The following is a 19,059-nucleotide window of genomic DNA, read 5'->3' as shown; positions in this document are numbered from 1 at the left end:
CTCTACCTAACCCACCCCCCCCGGCCCTGTCTAACCCCCCCCTACCTTTGTTGGGGGATTTACGCCTCCCAGAAGGAGAAGTAAATCCCCGCGCGCCAGCGGGCCGCTGGTGCACCTAGATGCAACCCGGGGGCGGTTCCGGAGGGCGCGGCCATGCCCCCGGGCCCGCCCCCGAAACGCCACGTCCCGCCCTGAAAACGGCGCGCCGCTCAGCCCCGCCCCTGACACGCCCCCCTCTGAAAACCCCGGGAGTTACGCGAGTCGCGGGGCTCTGCGCGCGCCGGTAGGCCTATTGAACATAGGCGCACCGGCGCGCAGGGCCCTGCTCGCGTAAATCCGGGCGGATTTACGCGAGCAGGGCTCTTAAAATCCGCCCCTGTATGAACATTAGAACAACTTATTACAGCAAATGTACATTTGAACGAGAGACTTATTAATTGAATGACTATTCCAAATCTAGAAACGAACATTTCTAACAACACACAAATTGAACATGTATATGAGTGGATCATAAGATAATTTTATGTAGGTTACGTAGTAACTATAGTACATCGTCAAACATAAGGTGCGTTCATCATCGGACATAGGGTGCATCTAGCTTTTTCGTGTATGGGTATGATGGGACTGAGGGGAGAGTCCGAGTTCGGTAGGCGAAGGGGACAAGACTTATTATTAACTAAAAAAATGCTACAACATTAGGAGACCATGGATGGGTGAGAGATTTGGACAGGTGAGAAATGAGAGAGGAGAACTTTCGAGGAGATTAGTGTGAGTCAAGCAGAGGTGGATAATGAGTTAGGAAGTTGCATGCAGCTTAACCAACACCATCTCTGAAAGTTTGGCTGAATAGCCATGTTTTGAGTTCCTTTTTGAAGGATTTGATGTCGCTAAGTGTGCTTAGGTATTGTGGTAAGGAGTTCCATAATTTGGGTCCTGCGATGGAGAAGGCTCTGTTCCTAGTGTTGGTAAGCTTTGCTAAAGGAAGAGAGGGTATATCTAGGTGTAGTTTGCAGGCGGTTCTGGTCGTACGTTGAGATTTGTGTTTCTGAATCATGTTATTGAGGGCGGAGTTGTCTTCTTTGTAAATTGCATTGTGAACTATTGTTAAAGTTTTGAATTCAATTCTTTGCTCGATCGGAAGCCAGTGAAGGCTTCTCAGAACAGGGGTTATGTGTTCTGATTTCTTCTTGCTGGTTAGAATTCTGGCTGCGGCATTTTGTAACAGTTGAAGTGGTTTTAGGGTAGATTTTGGAAGGCCAATCAGGAGTGAGTTGCAGTAATCGAGGCTGTTGAAAATAAGAGATTGTAGCATGGTTCGGAATTCTTGTTGGTGAAGAAGCGGTTTTAGATGTTTCAGGATGTGAAGTTTATGAAAGTCTTCTTTGGTTTTAGTTGCTATATTCTTTTTTAAGTTAAGTTCATTGTCGATCCAGATACCGAGGTCCTTTGCAGTGTTTTTCAGTTGGATGCTGATGTTATCAATTTGTAGGGAGTGTATAGGGGTTGTATGACCTGAGTTGTTTCTTCCTATGAGGATGCATTCAGTTTTATTCATGTTGAGGCATAACTTTAGTTGGTTCAGCATGTTTCTGATTGAGATTAGGTGGTTGGCTGTAGTGCTCAGTGCCTCTTCGATAGTGGTGGTTACTGGAATGAGGAGTTGGATGTTGTCGGCATACATATAATATGTTACGCCAAGACTTGAGATGAGGTGGCAGAGTGGGAGTAGGTATATATTAAAGAGAGTGGCCAAGAGGGCGGACCCTTGTGGTACCCCAGTTTCGAGTGGGAGGGGATTTGATGATTTGTTGTTAATGGTGACCTTGAAGAATCTGTCTTTTAGGAATGATGTGAACCAGTTGAGAGTTTTGCCGGAAAGACCAATGCTTGCAAGTCTTGATATCAGGCTTTTGTGGTCTACAGTGTCAAATGCCACAGAGAGATCGAGTAGGATTAGTAGGTGGCTTAGTTTGTTGTCGAAGCCCCTTATTATTTTATTTGATAAATTGATGAGCAGAGTTTCAGTACTTCGGTTTTTCCTGAATCCATGTTGTGAGGTATGTAGAATATTGTTGTTCTCTAGGTGTTCATTAAGCTGTATCAGTGCTGCTTTCTCTGTCATCTTTGCTAGTAAAGGAAGGTTTGAGATAGGATGGTAGTTATTCAAATCTGCAGGATCTAGGTTCTTCTTTTTTAATATTAATGTGATTGTTGCAGTTTTTAGTTCAGTTGGAAGCTCGCCTTCTTCGAGTGATTTGTTGATAATAGCTGCTATGGTTGGGACAATGATGTGCGCCATTTCTTTCAGATCTCGTGTTGGGATTATATCTAGATCGTGACGCGCTGGATTGATTTTTTTTAGCATATTTTCAGCTTTGGTGTTGGATATTGGATCGAAGTTCGACCAGGGTGTTATGGTTGCTTTGTCAAGTTGTTCCTCTGTGGTTGAGGGATTGTTGAAAGTGCTGGTTATTTTACTTATTTTGTTCTTGAAGAACAGGGCCAGGTCTTGGCTTAGATTATTTGTTTTGGTTGTGGGGGCGTTGTTGTTGTTCTCTTCAATAAGGTTTCTTACAATGTTGAACAGGGAGTTTGAGTTATTTGAGAAGTTTTTTATCTTTTGACTATAGTAGTCAAACAGACATTTCAAAGTGTGTTTTTTCTTTGTATTAACAACCTTCTTTTAAGTTGATATGGATAATTTGGAATTCTTTAGCTTAGGTGATTCTTTTCTTATAGGCTCATGGACTACTTTTGCATTTATTGGAACCTCTCTGTTGGGATGCCCTAACTCTCCTGTTTTATTTGTATCCTTCAAAGATACATTCCTCTGGGGGGGGGGGGGGGGGGGTCACATGACGGGATTAGTTAAAGAGGACATTTCTTCTCGAGCTCCAAGTGCCCCGTTCCTAAAACAACTGTTAATCTGCAACCTAAGGAGCTTTTCAAGCAAGAAACACCAGCAGAGCACATGTTGATTGTGCCATATATGCAAAAATCCTCACCAGTAATGCTCGTTAAGGGATCAAAGAAGAAGAGAGAAATACCTCGCGGTTCGGAAGCAAAAATGGTAGCCTCACCAGCAGCAGAAGAAACTGTTTATTTATTTATTTATTTTAAAGTTTTTATATACAGATATTTGTTTGCACATCACAATGAACATCAACATCGCTGCTCTTGCCGGTATTAAAGCAGTGGTGCTAGCCACATTGGAAGAAAAGCTTACCAACATATCTATCCAGCTGCAGGAAGTCAAACAAGCACTCGCTGACTTGAATCCAAGAATAGAGCAGGCTGAAGGAAGGATCTCGGTCCTTGAAGACAACACAATGGCACAAACTGTCAAAATGGCGGCCCTAGAGCATTCTCCTGCAGAGCATTTAGAAAAATTGGATGATCTAGAGAACAGATTTTGGAATTCCAACCTGAGGTTCTTAGGTCTTCCTGAAACTATTAAAGACCAGAACCTCAACTCATTTCTAGAATCGTGGCTCCCAGAAAGCCTGAATTTGCCCGATCTGTGCCAGACTTTTTGTATCGAAAGAGCACATAGACTTGGACCTTGCAAAGAGAAGGAGACGTGACCACAGATCGTTATTACAAGTCTTAAACTTTGTGCATAAGCAAGCTATTATGCAAGCTTACTGCAAGAACCTGGATCTTATTTTATTTATTTATTCAACCTTATATACCGGCTTTCAAGTTCATTTCAAGGCGGTTTACATTGATTGAAATTGCAGTAGCAACATTCAAATACATATATACTAAAAACATATCCTTAAACATAATACAAGGCTATAATACAGTAAAACCAAAGGCTCACTAACTAAACCGTACATTAAAACTAATCTCTTTCAGATCGCAGCAGTACTGCCACATCTTACCAGGATACCCCCCTTCCCTCTACCCCTCCATCTACCCTCCTCCCCCCCACCCATCTCCCCTCCTTCCATCTCCAACTCTCATCTCCATCTTCCCCTGGTGTCTCTATATTACTATAATGAACGGGATCAACTATTTAGGCTAAAAGCCTGTTCAAATAGCCAGGTTTTTATCTGCCTCCTATAACTTACAGAAAGTCAGAAATTTTCAGGACTATTTGGCCCGAGTGACAGCCATGCTAGAAGAGTTTTACTCTAATTTGTGATCAACTCTTCAAACAGAAGATTAAATTTGCCCTGCTCTTCCTAGAAAAGTTGAAAGTCTGGAGTGATGGGCAAGCGCCAAAGTGTTTGACTCTGTCTAGGAGGCGCAACACTACATTACTACCATCAACGGCTGAATTCCCAATATGAGTACTTACTAATTGTTATTAAAGCTCTGTTGTTAAAGCTGGGAATTAGCAATCTGTTATTAGAGCTCTGTTGTTAAAGCTGAGAGATAGCAATCTGTTATTATTTAGAATAGTTGTGGGTGGATCCTTGGACCAGTGGCAGGTGACCATGCCCGCGGGGGAGATCCCGAGAGGGACCACTGGTCAGGCTTAGTGTAGGAGACAGACATACACTAGTTCTTTTATTAGACAATATATTAAACCACCAGAGGTGGCAGTAGTGAGCTGGAAGCATCCGGCTGGGCTGCAGTCTCTCAGGTACTGGAACAGCGATCCCAAGGTGGCTGAGCTATAGAGAAACTAAGAAAGTGAGTAGGCAAGACATGCAGAGTTCAGGAACAAGTCCTTGATGGTAACACTCACACAATAGTCTCTTGAGGCAGCCCAGGAGTTGGTATGCATTAGGCCCTCGAGGAGCAAGTACCTAGTTCCAGGGAAAGCTCTGAGAGATAGATAGGAACTTACTGATGTTATAAGCAACAAAGACTACTTATTAAGCAATATATTAAACCACCAAAGGTGGCAATAGTGAGATGGAAGCGCCCGGTTGGGCTGTAGTCCCTCAGGTATTGGAACAGTGATCCCAAGGTAACTGAGCTGTAGAGAAACTAAGAAAGTGAGTAGAGAGTATATGCAGGGTTCTGGAACAAGTCCTTGACAATAACACTCACACCATAGTCTCTTAAGGCAGCCCAGGAGTTGGAATGCAGTAGGCCCTCGAGGAGTGAGTACCTGGTCCCAGGGAAAGCTCTGAGAGATAGATGGAAACTCACTAATGTTGTAAGCAGCGATGACTTCTTAGCAGAAGTGGTATTCAGGAGTTGGTCCGGGACGTGGGCCTTCGAGGAGTGAGTACCGGTTCCGGACTGCGACCTGAAAAAAAAAAGAGAGAGCGAGACCCCCGAGGAGCGGGTACCTCTAGTGAAGTCTGAGGAGGCAGAGTAGCTAGGTTTGTGGAGAGCAAATCCCATCCGCAGCAATACCCGGAGGTAGCGAATGCCCTTTCTAACTCGTCTTGTTAGCGAAAACTGAGACCTTAAATATCTGGAGCTGATGATGTCATCTCAAGGGGACGCCCCTGAGGTTTGTGCTAACGCCGGTACAACAGTCGGGCCACGCACACGCGCCCTTAGGCATCTGGTCAACATGATGGCCTGCAGTGTCGAGCCGGTCCGGGACGCCAGAGGAGGATGGCCTGGAGATGCCGCAGCAGCCAGCCCTCCATCAACCCCGGAGGGAGTCACCAACGAGGTAAAGTGGGCACCTCAGAGACGTCGGACAGCGATGGACACAACAGTACCCCCCCTTCAAAGGGCGATCTCCTCTTCGGGTACCAGGCTTGGGTTTTGAAGGATGTGCGAGATGTAATCGATGAAGCATCTCTTTATCCAAGATATTGGTCTGAGGCACCCAAAAGTGTACTTCGGGGCCGAAACCTTCCCATCTTCAGAAGGTATTCAAAAGTATTGCCTCATATATGAACATCCAGTAACTCTTAGATTTTGATCTCAAGTCATCTTCTGCAATGATGACAGGTGGATCTTGAGATTTGGAAGACAATTCTCTGAGTATGGATGGTTTCAAAAAATGAAACGTGGAATGCGTTATGGATATAATAAGACCAGGTGGTAGCCTCAGACAGTAGGTGACTTCGCCAATACGTAGAAGAACTGGGTATGGACCCACATATCGAGGAGCAAACCGAGAGGAGAGCAATTTGAGTCTGAGGTGCTGGGTTGACAACCAGACCTTGTCTCCTGGCTTGAAGACTGGAACTTGCACAAGGCACGCAATGTAGTACTTCTTAGCACGGTCACTCGCTTAATTAGCATGTCCTTGGTCTGAAGCCACAGTCTATGGATATCATCAGCAGTGGTTTGAGCTGCTGGGGACATCACTAAATGCTTCAGTGGAAGTGGCGGTGTAGGGAACGTCCAAGAACCACTTCAAATGGTGACAGTCCAGTACAAATTGCTGGATGAGAATTGATGGAGTTGCCAGCGGACTGGGTAGTTACCAAGAGTATCTTCTTCGGGTCACTATGTGCTGTGGCTCATCAGGCACATCCTCCAAAAGGAAAAAGCGTACGAGATACTCTAAGGTATATAATCCGTGAATACGGTTATTTGATGTTGAGCGTTCAAGCCAAGGTGAATGCTGAAGGCGTATGCATATCAGCAGCAATGGGTAGGGCTGCTGGGGACGTCATTGCCTTCTTCAGTAGAAGTGCCGGTGTTGAGAAATGTCCAAAACCCACTTCAAGTTGTAGTGCAATAGTGGATCTTCTGAATTGACGAGAGGACTCCTCAGATATTCCACTAGAGTTTTGAGAATAAAGCCTCCTACCCCTGCGTCCACCAGGGCAGGAATCTGAACCGAACTCGGTCCATAGGTCAAAGAGGGTGGGAGAGAATGCAGAGGAGAAGACATGACACGGCCCAAGAACAGTCCTCCTGCAGGACTCAGGCCCGACCGTTTCCCAGACGAATAGAGCATGTAGAGACGTCATGGCCAGGCTGACCGCAGTACATGCAAAGGCCGCACTTCTTCCGAAATCTTCTCTCTTTAGAAGTCAAATGTCCATGACCAAGTTGCATCGGTTCATCTTTATCAGCAGCAGAATTTACTGAACCTTTCGAGATGCAGGTATAGAGTTAGGCTGATTCAACCCAGATAACATCTTAGGCCAGAGTTCCTTCACCTTGTCCTGGAGCCAGTGATCAATCCGAGTGGCCAAGGCTACCAACTCGTCCAGCGAGTCAGGTGTTTCGTGAGCAGCCAGCTCATCTTTTAAATGGGTATCCAGGCCTCTGTAAAAGAGAGTCTTGAGATATTTGGGGTCCCAGCAGAGTTCTGCCGCAAGAGTTTTAAACTCTATGGCATATTTAGCCAATTCCACCAAAGCAAAACCGGCTACAGAAGTTCAAGCAGGGTCATTGAAAACAGATTTAAATAAGTCCATAAATCCTTCTATGTCCTACAAAATAGGGTCCTTGTGTTCTCACAAGGTTGATGCCCAAGACAAGGCCCTACCATCCAAATAAGAAAGGATGTAGGTAGTCTTGGAGAGAGCAATAGGAAATAAAGATGATTGTAGAGTAAAGTGCATGCAGCACTGGTTTAAAAAGCCCTGGGTCTTCTGTATTTCTCCAGAGAAGCAGATCGGAGCCGCCAGTGGTACAGCAGTCTTTAAAGTTACCTCCTGTAACTAATCTTCATAGTTAGAAGCAGTGCTTTGAACCTTCTGTGTGTGTAGCTGATGAAAAACTGAAGTAAGTTTTTCCAAGGCGTCCTGTTGTTCCGCAAAGTGCTGGGCCAGGCCAGGTATAGCCTGCAAAGCATTGAGTTGTGCTGGATCCATGTAGGAAACCGAAACCCTGGAGTCAAGCCGGAACCCTGGAGACAAGCCGGATCCTTGGAGTTAGCTCTGTTGTTAAAGCTGGGAATTAGCAATCTGTTATTAGAGCTCTGTTGTTAAAGCTGAGAGATCACAATCTGTTATTAACGGAGTTGCTGGAGATAGCAATCTATTATTATTTAGAATAGTTGTGGGAGGATCCTTGGACCAGTGGCAGATGACCACGCCCACAGGGGAGATCCCAAGAGGGACCACTGGTCAGGCTTAGTGTAGGAGACAGACACACACTAGTTCTTTTATTAGACAATATATTAAACCACCAGAGGTGGTAGTAGTGAGCTGGAAGCGTCCGGCTGGGTTGCAGTCCCTCAGGTACTGGAACAGCGATCCCAAGGTGGCTGAGCTGTAGAGAAACTAAGAAAGTGAGTAGGCAAGACATGCAGAGTTCAGGAACAAGTCCTTGATGGTAACACTCACACAATAGCCTCTTGAGGCAGCCCAGGAGTTGGTATGCATTAGGCCCTCGAGGAGCGAGTACCTAGTTCCAGGGAAAGCTCTGAGAGATAGATAGGAACTCACTGATGTTATAAGCAACAAAGACTACTTATTAAGCAATATATTAAACCACCAAAGGTGGCAGTAGTGAGATGGAAGCGCCCAGCTGGGCTGTAGTCCCTCAGGTATTGGAACAGCGATCCCAAGGTAACTGAGCTGTAGAGAAACTAAGAAAGTGAGTAGATAGTATATGTAGAGTTCTGGAACAAGTCCTTGATGATAACACTCACACCATAGTCTCTTAAGGCAGCCATCACTCAAGCTGTAAAGTCCAGGCCTCCACGGAAATCGACAGGTCAAGGAGGGGCACGTGGTTTAAGTGAGTGGAGTGAAAAAGAAAAATCATGGATGTGGCCAGATGAATGAAAATTAACAGTGTGGCCATGTTGAGGAAGGTCATCTCACCAAAAGAAATTGAAAAACTAGCTAAATATTGCTAGGGGGAACTCCCTTCGAATAAAATGTAGAAAGAACAGAATGAACCACTAAAAGTCGCCAGTCTCCCACTGGGCTCAAAGAGAAGTAGCAGGTGAATGATGTTGAAATACCCACATGGCCATCACAATACTTTAGAGGCAGAGTCATGGCTTTTAACCTCCAACAACAACTTTTCTTCTGCCACGGATGCAAAAGATTGCTTTATTATTGACAGTTGCTTTCAATTTAGCGGGATAGAGGATAGCATAAGACACCCCTAAGTTTCTGAATTTTCTTTTAAAAGCTTGAAAGACCTGACATTGTCGTTGAAGTTCTGGAGAAAAATTGGCAAAGATCATATTTCGACCCAGAATGAGTCAACGATTCCACCTCTCTCGTGGCAGTCAAAATGTGCTGCTTATCTGAAAAGTTGTGTAGCTACACAATTAAAGCTCTCAGTATTCCACTTTGTGTTGATACTGGTGCAGTGACATGATGTGCCTGGTCAATTTTAATAGCGCCATCTTTGCTAGAAATATTTAAGAGCTGAGGGAGCCAATGAGCCATGAAATGAACGGCATCCCGATTAGTTTTCAAGGTCCTCTAATTTGCCAATTGCAGTGACATGTTGGCACTCCAGCTTTTCTACCTTGGCGCTCATTGAGGTAAGTGAGTCCTTGAGATCTGAGATCTGAGTTTCAGCCTCGTCCAGCCAACCCAAATGTTCCCATAGCGACTCGACTATTTGGGCTATTTTGTCCACGACGATGCCAAGTCGAGCATCCAGGCACGTCGTGATTTTAGCACAAAAACATCCAGTAAATAGGAAGCTGTGTCCAGGCCACCAGCAGTGTTTATTAAGGCTGCGTCAGATTCGTCCTCAAGCATGGAAGCTGCAGAGTCACTGTCCCTATCGGGCGATTTACCTCTGACTTTATTCCTTGCCTTAGATCTTTTTTCAGCCCATAGTGCAGGCAGAGAACATTGAGAGTCTTCTATGCTCATAGCCATAGTGGGACACAAGATAAATTGAAGGATCTGAGCAAGTAAAATCGGGTAGGCCCAGCAGGAGCTCAGCAGTACAAGTCCACCCTCTTCAAAGCATAAAAGGAAGTCCCCATAAAATTACATTTCTACAAAAGCATGTTTAACACTAATAGCTAACTATTAATAGATCACTATTGGAAAGTTCCAGTTCTGACCTACTTTTAAAAAAAAATGCTTACCATCATTCATAAAGCCATCCACAACATCTCTCCCATCAAACTCATGACACAACTACGACTCCACACATCCTCCAGACCCATCAGAAACGCTTACAAAGGCACACTGTATGCCCCACCTTCAAAAACTTCACTAAGGAAGCGAGCCCTATCTACCGCAGGACCCCACCAATGGAATGCTCTCCCCCCAGACCTAAGACTTGAACCCAGCCATCCAGTGTTAAAAAAAAAAGCTAAAATCCTGGCTCTTCAGCCAAGCATTCACAGACACACAAGCAGATTCCAATTGGATCTCTCCCCATACTTTGGCACGCCTTTTTCTATCTCCCTCCCTATAAATTTGAATCCTTAGTCAAGCAGCAAGTCAAACCTCCCATAATTAGCTATCTTTGCGAAACTTACTCAATTCAGTTCCTCGCTATAACACCCTCCCTTATTTCAATCATGTATAACCCTTAAAGATTTATGTATAACCCTTAGAGATTTATGTATAACCCTGAGAAATATACTTATATTTATGTACAACCAGGAGAGATTTGTGTATAACCCTGAGAGATTTATGTATAACCCCGAGAGATTTACTACTTTATTGTTTTTTGGAGTTCTTTTGTTTCCTTTGTTTTTAATTGTTTTAATTGTTTTTAATTGTTTTAATTCGTTTTGAATTGTTTTAATTGTTTAACTGTTCCTTGTAAAGCCCTTGGGCGTCCACTAATGCCTTTGGCTTTTTCTCTGTTACATGTAAACCGGATTGATTTGTATATTGTACAAGAACTTTGGTATATAAAAACTAAAAATAAATAAATAAATAAACAAACTGCTGATATAAGATCAATTCTTACATGACAATTTATATCTTATAGTACTCTTTAGACAACATCATCAAACTTACTTAGTAGTGGACTCTACATTGCCTCTGTTAGTCTTCACAGATGACAGATAAACAGCACCACAAACATTTAGATATCGAATCGTGAGGAAAGCTCAGCTCACAGAAATACCTTTTCATCTTTTCTTCTCTCTACAAGTATATTTTTCCTTTTGACAAATACACTATAACAATACTGATTTACAATTCAGAAGTTTATGTTTCCACTTATATTTTTAAAATGTTAGATCAAACATTTTTTAAATGAGATGTTCCATTTTTAGAAATATAGAGGGCACTCGAGTTGAATAAAATATGTTTTCATCAAAGTTCTGGATTCCATTATAAAAATTAACAGTGACTACTGGACAGTTAAAACTATCATTTGCACTCCTAATGAAGAAATGCTAATTTCAAAATGTTGTGCCAGTGTCAGAAGTTCCATGTACTGTAACTAGCATCCAATGCCATGGATGCTAATGTATCTAGAATAAATTCCATCTTCTTTCAGATAAGTGACTTTTTTTATAATGGTAGGTTCATCTACTTTGGAAATATGATCCAATCATCCTGCTTCACAAATAATTATTTTTATTCACTAATTTAAAAATTCTCTAAAAAATATTTATTGTCTATTGCAGGGGTCGGGAACCCATGGCTCGCGAGCCAGATATGGCTCTTTTGAGGGCTGCATCTGGCTCGCAGACAAGTGTCGCCATACTTCGCGGTTCCCCGTTGACCCAGCTGCTCCCCGGTCCTCCGCCGCCCGGGCTTAAAATGCTGTCAGCCCGGGCGGAACGCGGCAGGACAGCTGGAGTCAGCGGCACCGGCGTGCTCTCTTCTCCTCCCCTCCCCCCCCCCCCGCGGCCCGGAAGAGGAAGTGGAGAGCATCGGGTGCCTGCGCGGGAAGAAGAGACCACACTAGCGTGGTCTCTTCTTCCGCGCAGGCACCCGATGCTCACCACTTCCTCTTCCGGGCCGCGGGGGGGAGGAGAAGAGAGCACGCCGACTGGAGTCATCCGGGTGCCTGCGCGGGAGTCATCGGGTTGTCAGCCGGGTGCCAGCGCTGGAGTCATCGGGTGCCTGCGCGGGTCTTCCCGCGCAGGCACCCGATACTCTCCACTTCCTCTTCCGGGCCGCGGGAAGAAGAGAGCACGCCGGTGCTCTCTCTTCTTCCCGCGGCCCGGAAGAGGAAGTGGAGAGCATCGGGTGCCTGCGCGGGAAGAAGACTGCAGCGCGGCTCGGAGGAAAATGAAAATCTTCAACCCCGGCCGATGGGACTCCGCCTTCGCCTCCGCGAGGGCTGAAAATGAAGGAGGTTAGTGTTGGGAGGTGGCTGCTGCTGCCGCGAGTTCGCGGGGGGGGGGGGGGGGGGAAGGGGGAGAGAGAGAGTGAATGAATGAGCGAGCAAGCATGTGTGTTTGAGATCCTGTGTGTGTGAGTGAGAGATTGCATGTATGTGAATGATTGAGAGCCTGTATATGTGAAAGAGAGTATGTCAGTGATTGAGATCCTGCCTGTGAGAGAGAGAGCATGAATGTAAGTTTACCATTGGGAACCTGTATGTGTAGTTTGTAATTGAAAACCTGTTTGTTGAAAGAGTATGTGTGTATGATTGAGATCCTTGTGTGTGAGAGAGATCATGTGTATGTATGATTAAGAGCCTGTGTGTATAAGTAAGAGAGAGATCATGTGTGTCTGACAGCTGGTTTAGGTGATGGAGCATGTGAGTATGTGATTGAGAGCCTGTGTTTAAATGAGAGATGAGAGAGACCATGTGTGTCTGTGTGATTGAGAGCTTGATTTAGGTGAGGGAGCATGTGAGTATGTGATTGAGAGCCTGTGTTTAAATGAGAGAGAGAGACCATGTGTGTATGTGTGTGATTGAGAGCTGATTTAGGTGAGGGAGTATGTGATTGAGAGCCTGTGTGTAAATGAGAGAAAGAGAGGACATGTTTGTAAGCATGTGAATGAGAGTCTGTGTGTGAGAGAAAAAGACAGCATGTATTTATGTGATTGAAAGCCTGTGTGTGTGTAAGCGTGAAAGATAGACAGCATGTGTGTAAAAGGTGTAATTAAGAGCCTATATAAGTGAGAGAGAAAAAACATTTGTATATGTGAGTGACTGAGAGCATGTGTGTATAGGTGTGTCATTGAGAGCCAGTGTGAGAGAGAGCGCTGGTATGTGACTGAGAGAGGAGAAAGTTCCAAGCAAACCACCCCCACCTCCTGCTAATTCAGAACAATCTCAGGAACACCTGGATATCAAACGTTCCCAGGTATGCAGAGCAAAAAAATTTTTGTATCCTTATTATTTTTCATTACTGGATCTTTGTGTCTGCTATTTTGAAATATTTTGTTGGTATCTGGAAATGTTTTATATGAGTTTTTAATTATTGGATATTCCACTCATCAGCTGTTTCGAAATATGTTCTTTTTGTTAGTACAGTTTTACTGCTGATGATTTTATATTTCTTGATTTGTTTTATAAGGATGTGTGATGTTTCTTTTTTCCTTTGTTACACTGCATACAGAGACTCTGGCTTGTTGCAGTTTCCAATTCAGTTTTTTCTGCATGCTTCTTGTTATGCGTTTTGGTCTCTTTATTCTATGTTAGGTGAGGGACAGCACGTGATTCAGGTGAGGTTTTCTGCTGGCGTGTAGTTTCTGTGTAGGACTCTATAGCAGCCTGACTTGGTCCGTTTTCCTAATAGGAGATGTATTGGTGTCTTAAGGCCTGGTGTAATATTTTCAGAGACTTATTGTACTTTAAAAGTGTGATCTTACATAAAATGCACACATTTACTTGTATTTAGTTTTAAACATATTGTATGGCTCTCATGGAATTACATTTTAAAATATGTGGCGTTTATGGCTCTCTCAGCCAAAAAAGGGTTCCTGACCCCTGTCTATTGGATGCCAATAAGACCAGATGATTACAAGTGTATGCCAAGAATGAGAAATAAGGCACACACAAAAAAAAATGAGTGCAGTCTGTGGCAAATTCCGATGGTGTTAATTTAATTTATATTTGTCATTATCAGTGATTTTTTGTGCTTAAACCAGTTGAGTGATTGTTCTGTTTTTGGATATATCATTGTAAGCATGCCAAGGCTTAGCCATTTATCATTTTCAGTGGGCTCGGAAGAGAAGCTGCTTCTGCTGTGGTGAGCCCAGGTGGAGGAGCAGCTTACTCTGCAGCAGAACTGTAGTGTTTTACAACCCAGGAAGAGCTGCTCAGGAGTGGTTGCTGTTGCTGCTGGGAACCTACCCAGGGAGAGAAATCACAGCTTTTGCTTACCCAGGTGAAAAGAAGTGGTGCAATAGGGAAGGAGAATGGGCAAAGAGGTCAGAGAGAAATGAAGAGGTAGAGAGAGGAGGTGGGAAGGGAGAATAAACAGAAAAAGTGTAAAAAAGTTAAATAAGCAAATGAAAACATAAGAAAATATAAAGAGTAACAATCTAAGAAAAAAATACAAAAATAGAGGAAAAAATTAGTGAAAACAATAAGAAACTAAAAAATAAAAAGTTAGGCAAGATAAGATGGAGTTTTTCTAAGCTCCTAAAATAAATTTGGCTAGCACCTAATGTTTTCAAAACCTTCCAGCCCTTTCCCTTGTGGTGTTGGGCCTTTGTGCCTGGATATATTGTATCTCTCTCTGGGTCTCGGTCTGTCAGGGTGTGGAGTGTGTGTCTCTGTCTGGTATTCTGTGGTTTGTTTGTATGATGTGGCCTGGCCTGTCTGCCTGTGTCTGCTTGTATTTGTCTGCCTGTCTGGGTGGGCTGTATCTATGCCTCTCTATTTCTGTGTGTGGTGTGTCTGTATGTCTGTATTCTATGTGTGGTATGTCTGTTTTTCTGTCTAGGTTTTCGTGTGCTGTGTCTTTGAGCCTAAGTGCTTGGTTTCTGTCTCTATGTGAGGTTGTGTCTGGATATAAGATGTCTTTGTGTTTGACTGGTATGGGGTAACTGTGTCTGTTTCAGTGGATGTGGGGTGTCTATATCTGCTGGATATGAGTTATCTGTTTCTCTCTGTGTCTGTCTTTCTGAGTATATTGAGTCTGCCTCTTTGTGTCTGTGTGGGCCTACTTCTTTCAGCAACTTATAAACAAACAAAATGAGGAAATTTGGGCTTTGAGCCACTGGTTGGCAGTGTGGCTGCAAAGTGGATACCCTTCACGTATGTATATATTATATATATGAATGTTACTTATCAAGGAGGGACCGTGGCTCTGAAACGTTGCTCACCACTGGCATAAGCCTCATTATGACCTCTTGTTTTAGAATTTCCCTTTCACCAAAAAAAGGTTTACTTCTTGTGCATTACTTTTATAATTACTGTTTACATCCTATAAATTAACAAATCATTCTGAGTGTTTTGAATGCAAATATTAATATCTATCTATCAGACGGCTGCTGAAATTCATGTAAGGGAAGCAGAGGAAGAAAAAGATCGCCGGAAAACGGAAAGCAAACAACGTAATAAAACATCCCGAACACCTTCTAGATCCAGTGGAAAGGGTGTCAAGAAAAAGGCTTCAAAAGCTAAAAAGAAAGGTAATTCTGAAACATGTTGCAAACCTAACTGCCCTAAAAAGGACTAAGTATTACTATACATTTTACTGTGAGTATGAAACTGTTTTTTGTTTTGTTTTATTTTTAGTGTCCTGGCAGTCTTAAAATTATAAACTACTTTATACAGAGACTGCCAAAGACTGTTCACCAAGTATAATATTGACTGTAACCATATAAAAGAACAGTCAGTCCTTTATTCATATATATAAACCTTTGTTTATTCAACTATTTCACTACAGTTGCTGGACCATTATGACATATATTATTTTAAATGTACTAATCATAACATCATATCACCCTGCTGTATTGTAATAAGACTTACAGAGAAAGAGAAGAAGAAAACAGAAAATAGACACCAGAAAACAGACCATAAAACACACAATATCACTGTGCCACTTATTACAAAAATAATCATATAAATATCTTATTGTTAAAAAAAAGTTCCGTTTCGAAAGCCTTAAGCACAAAAAGCCCAATCACCAATTTCATCAATAAAAAAAATATTTTATAAAATCCATGTTGCAATTTAGATTGGTACTTATCTTGAACATATGTTAAAATCTACTTTCTTTGCTTGTCTCCAAACTGCTGAAACTAACAATTGTTATCCTCGAGTCACAGAAACTCCAATGGCAGCTAACCCAATCAACACTGTGGCTTCTCCTCAACGCCGCTATGTTACTTGGATTAGAAGTTAAGGCTCCAAGGGAATTTAACCCGTTGGCAAGCTGCCATCTGTTCATCTCTGACATGTTGCTTATGTTTTAAATTTATACTTAAACCCGACATTGCAGTGTTTCGGCAGAGTATCTGACTGCTTCAGGGGAAAAGAATCAGTGGTTAACACATCATTAGCCTGGATACTGAAAATAGCACTGTGCAACGCTGATACTTTGTTAAGAATGGGCTCAGGCCCGGAGTCGTGAACACCACTAACAGGGGTGTCTCAGGGTGGAGAAAGGCAGGACTGCAGAAGAGTCTAGATGCTGGCTGGTGCAGGCAGGAATGAGTAAACCCTATGGGCAAGTGGGAAGGTGGAATAGACAGACTGAGTCTAATACTGGCTGGAGATACCCGATACCAGATGCATGAAGGTAAGGGTGAACTTGAATCCTGGAACAGCATGGAGGTATGTGTGAGCGTGAATGCAGGTAAAGGTGTACAGGAAACTGGGACTGGGTGCTGGTAAGGATGAATTCAGGAAGCGTGCAGGTAAGAGTGATAATGGCTGGAGGTATAAGTGACTGATTTGAGGAAACAAGACTGACAGAGAACTGTACAGACAAACCAGGACAGCACTAACATTGAACATGAAACACATAAGCCAGAAGGCAGCAGAGCGGGGCAAAGGCCGAAGGCTACAGACAGCAGACTAAGGAGCCGTAGGCCACACACACACACAGCAAGCAGAAAGCCCGTAGGCCACAGACAGCAGGCAGAGGGCCCGTAGGCCAGACACACACACAGTAGGCAGAGGTCCGTAGGCCACACACACACACAGTAGGCAGAGGGCCCGTAGGCCACACACACAGTAAGTAAGGCAAGGCAGGTCAGAAGGCCCGTAGGCCACACACACACCGTAGGCAGAGGGCTGAAGGCCACACACACAGTAAGCAAGGCAAGTCAGGTCAGAAGGCCCGTAGGCCACACACACACAGTAGGCAGAAGGCCCGTAGGCCACACACACAGTAAGCAAGGAAAGGCAGGTCAGAAGGCCCAGGCGAGCTTGATGCTGAAGCACTGATGGAACTGCTAGACAGGATTATAAAGGAAAGTCTGGGGTATAGAGTAGACAGGAAGGAAGGAGTGGGCCAGCCAGAAGAACATGCTCGTGGGGGACCTCTGGTGGTGAGGCAGCTGCATAGCAGCCATGGTCTTAACAGTACCCCCTCTTCAAGACCTCCTCCTCCTCCGGGATTTATTTATTATTTATTTTATTTATTTAAGTTTTTTTATATACCAACATTCAAGACGATTGTCCCATCATGCTGGTTCACAAGAAACAGGAGTGCAATTATAATAAACTTAACAACTTGAAAAATAGTGCAGAAGGAGCAGTTACATGTAACAAGGAAATATAGAACTTGGAGTAAGAAGGAAAATGAAGATCAGATAATCCCAACCTTGCAGGGAACACCGCATGATGGCAGATCCAAAGTCCTCCTGAGGCAATGCGGTAACCCCAAACTCCTTCTGGGATGACAGGGTAGTCCCAAACCCCTCCTGGGACCGCGAAAAATTCTCACACCCCTCCAGGGGTAACAAGAGAGTCCATAACCCCTGCCGAGGCAACAAGGCAGCAGGCACAGGCCCCTCCAGGAACAGCGACAAAGCGGCAGGCACAGATCCCTCCAGGGACGGCAGCAGGCACAGGCCCCTCCTGAGATGGTGCAAGCAGTCCAGGCCCTTCCTGTGGCAGTTGTGCAGGCTCAAACCCCTCCCGAGGAAGCACGGCAGGTACAAACCTCTCCTGAGGTAGAGAAACAGTCTCGAGCCCCACCTGGGGCACAGTGGTAAATCCAAACCCCTCCTGGGGCGGCAGCAGGACCGGTTCGGACCCCTCCGGGGGCAGCAGCTGGAACGGTATGGGCCCCTCCGGGGGCGGCAGCAGCTGGACCGGTTCGGGCCCCTCCGGGGGCGGCAGCAGCTGGGCCGGTTCGGGCCCCTCCGGGGCGGCAGCAGCTGGGCCGGTTCGGGCCCCTCCGGGGGCGGCAGCAGCTGGGCCGGTTCGGGCCCCTCCGGGGGCGGCAGCAGCTGGGCCGGTTCGGGCCCCTCCGGGGGCGGCAGCTGGAACGGTATGGGCCCCTCCGGGGGCGGCAGCTGGAACGGTATGGGCCCCTCCGGGGGCGGCAGCAGCTGGGCCGTTTCGGGCCCCTCCGGGGGCGGCAGCAGCTGGACCGGTTTGGGCCCCTCCGGGGGCGGCAGCTGGAACGGTATGGGCCCCTCCGGGGGCGGCACGGCAGGCTCAAGCCCCTCTTGAGGCACACTGGTAAATCTAAGCCCCTCCTGGGGCACAGTGGTGAGTCCAAACCCCTCCTGGGGTGGTAGAGCAGGTTCCAGCCCCTCCGGGGGCAGCAGAGCCGGCTTAAGCCCCTTCTGAGACACAATGGTAAATCCAAACCATGGTTCCTTGAATCTGCAGCGGAAACTTGCAGCTTGGTGAAGACACAGGCAGGTTTGGACCGTCTTGGGAAGGTACTCGTTACAGGCTGTTCAGCAGCTGTGGGAAGCAGAGCCCTGCTCTGGTTAATTAGTTCCATCTGTTTTTGTTCTTGAGATTCTAGAACGGAAGTCCTAGACGTTTTCTTGACCAGGTAAGTTTTTGGTTTTCCTGAAGTATAAGTTGCTTTTTGGTGAGAAGTTTTGTGAAAAGTTGTGCTGAAATTTTCTGTTTGCAAACCGCCCAGGGTGAAAACATTCTTAGTTGGGCCAGAAGCAGGGCAGAGTGTAATAGCACTGGCTGAATCTTTTTGAGGAGAAGATGGCCCATTAGCTGTGCAGCGGGGGCAGGGTTTGCCTGGAGGCAAAAGACAAGGAAGACAGAGACACTTCCACCAGCCTGGTCTGGGAGAATTACAATTAAGGCATTCATGATAGAAGGAAACAGTCCTTTTCTGACAATTGTTGCATGCCCAATGTTCCAGGTCAGAAAACTGACAGGCTAAACAGTTCTGGTTCGTGGGGTAATTCAGGGTTTGATAAGAGATACAGGTAACAAACCGTGGAGACT

General features: G+C 45.0%; 1 protein-coding gene across 1 annotated transcript in view; it reads left to right on the top strand.

Annotated features, from left to right (window-relative positions):
- The window catches only part of LOC115076912 (sperm flagellar protein 2-like), a 347,966-nt gene that overhangs the window by 123,344 nt on the left and 205,563 nt on the right, over positions 1-19,059 (top strand). Inside the window, exon 6 of the mRNA XM_029578930.1 lies at positions 15,164-15,311. Within this exon, the coding sequence (XP_029434790.1) occupies positions 15,164-15,311 (148 nt within the window). The remainder of the gene's footprint in view (positions 1-15,163; positions 15,312-19,059) is intronic.

Source organism: Rhinatrema bivittatum, chromosome 1, assembly GCF_901001135.1.
Source record: "Rhinatrema bivittatum chromosome 1, aRhiBiv1.1, whole genome shotgun sequence".
Taxonomy (NCBI): Eukaryota; Metazoa; Chordata; class Amphibia; order Gymnophiona; family Rhinatrematidae; genus Rhinatrema; species Rhinatrema bivittatum.
This window is presented reverse-complemented; position numbering and strand designations above follow the sequence as displayed.